The sequence below is a fragment of the Buceros rhinoceros genome, unplaced genomic scaffold, assembly GCF_000710305.1.
Source record: "Buceros rhinoceros silvestris isolate BGI_N320 unplaced genomic scaffold, ASM71030v1 scaffold32023, whole genome shotgun sequence".
Lineage (NCBI taxonomy): Eukaryota > Metazoa > Chordata > Aves > Bucerotiformes > Bucerotidae > Buceros > Buceros rhinoceros.
The window spans coordinates 14269-16318 of record NW_010405858.1 but is presented as its reverse complement, the minus strand read 5'-3'; the positions used below and the strand labels follow the sequence as shown (position 1 = coordinate 16318).

At 43.0% G+C, this 2050-nt stretch overlaps 1 protein-coding gene across 1 annotated transcript in view; it reads left to right on the top strand.

Annotated features, from left to right (window-relative positions):
* Positions 1-112: 112 nt before the first annotated feature.
* Positions 113-2050, top strand: part of LOC104491464 (ankyrin repeat domain-containing protein 37-like) — a 2740-nt gene continuing 802 nt past the window's right edge. The window contains exons 1-4 of the mRNA XM_010133893.1: positions 113-118; positions 351-503; positions 1222-1313; positions 1850-2043. Coding sequence (XP_010132195.1) covers positions 113-118; positions 351-503; positions 1222-1313; positions 1850-2043 — 445 coding nt within the window. The remainder of the gene's footprint in view (positions 119-350; positions 504-1221; positions 1314-1849; positions 2044-2050) is intronic.

Below are 2050 nucleotides of genomic sequence, written 5' to 3'. Positions count from 1 at the left end.
GAGGTCTGGGAAGGTCGGGCTGCAGGGTTCTCTCTCACGGGGAGCCCAGCTACGGGACTGCGCCAGGCGCAGTTCGCCTGGAGTTGCTGCTGGAGATGATGGGGCATTGCCGATGCCGGTCAGTGTCTCTGGTTAAGAGAATAAAAGCCAAAAAAAATCATGTTTGGATTGGTTTGGTGTGGGGTTGTTTTGTTTTGTTTTGTTTTAAAGGGTTGTCTCAAGGAACATACAGGTCCGATGATTTGCGAGGGGAATGTTTTCTGATTTGATGCAGTGCTCTGAGACTTGCTGTGGCTTAGGCTGGCAGTAACATTGTGATTTTATTTTTTTTTATTATTATCTTATTTTAGTCTGGTACTTTCAGCCATCTGTTCGAGGCAGGAGCGGGAGTGAATGCACCTGCAGATGCCTTTGGTCAGTCTCCAGCTCACTTGGCTGCTTGTGGTGGTGAAGCTTTTTTCCTACTTTGGCAATTGCAGACAGGAGCAAATTTGAACCAACAGGTAAAAATAGGGAAGTTCTGCTCCCCCACTTCTATCAATCATGTCAGTAAATCCAATTAGTACTGCATTTTTTATCTAAGAGAGGTTTTGTTTTATATACACAGTTGTATTGCATGAGGTATCTGGGGTTGCTTATTTTGGAATAACTTAATTCTAGCATGATCTAGATATCCTGTCTATATTGCGTTAGCAATTTCATTTGCTATGTATAATACCATTTTCACACTTACAGTGCTGCATGAAGGTGTCAAAATAACTTAATTCTTTTACACAAACGAGTATTCCTTTTTCCTCTGAAATTTTTCCCCTGCTTCCAGCAAATATAAGTATTCTTCCTCTAGCTGCAAAGTTTTATTTGCTTATACCTCTGAGCAGCAAGCTGTGGGTCACAGCAATCCCCAAACGGTGCTGCAAGATGCTGTTAATCAGTGTAGAGAGTGTATGCTGTATAAATAATCCTTTGGGAGGTAAAGGTTAAACAAGGAGTATTGCGTGGGACAGTATTTTTGGCTTTGCTGTGCTGAATAGAGCACACATTTTAATGGCAGTTACCCAGTACACTTTACTAGCTACGCTCCTTTCATCTCCCTCTCTCAACTCACACCGGACTGGTATACAGAGTAACATACGCTCTGTGAACAGGCATGTTGGAGAACAATATCGCGTCGTCCTATTCCCCTTCCTCCAAATGATGGCTATATCTAAATTACGTTCTTAGGATTGCCTTGGAGAAGCCCCCATCCACAAAGCAGCAAAAGCTGGGAGTTTGGAATGTCTTGCTCTCCTTGTTGCTGGCGATGCCAAAATTGAGTAAGTTGAGCTACATTTATTCATTTTAGGAACAGTGTCAAAGGATGCATGCATTTTACACAGTCCTTTTTCTTGTTCAGAGTGTGCAGGCTGTGACTGTAAGTAAAGCATGACTATAGTTACAAAAGCAGTATGGCAACCTGCCATAAACACCAGAGTAGCACAGGCCATATGCTGTGGTTTAGTTCCACGTTTAAGACCTCTCTGCTAAGAGAACCTTCCTGATCACAGTTCTCCTGGTTAGTTTTCCATTCTGACTAATGCTGTGCTCACCGTCCTTTTGCCTTTCTGATGTGCTAAGCCAGACAAAATCTGATGACAAATTTATTTTAAAATAACCGCTCCTTTTTGTATTTAATACCAGCCCTCTCTCTGAGTAGAGCCCCACGCTATCCTCAACAAGACTTCTTGGTATTGGTTCTGGACCTATTTGTATATCTCTGTCTAAAGCTACCGCTTAATTAATCTTGATCAGTGCTTGCTGATAATACATAATCCAATTTAATTAAATGGTTACTGCTACTTCTGTGTTTCAGCTTGTGCAACAACAGTGGACAAACAGCAGCAGACCTCGCACTGGCTCACGGCTTTCTGGAATGTGCCAAGTTCCTCACAACCATTCAGCACACGCAGACGATGAGACAGAGAGGACAGTCTGGCAACTCAGTAAGTGACAGACGTGGCTTGCTGAGTGAGGATCCAGCTGCACAGAAACAAGAAAGCGAAACCAGCAGATC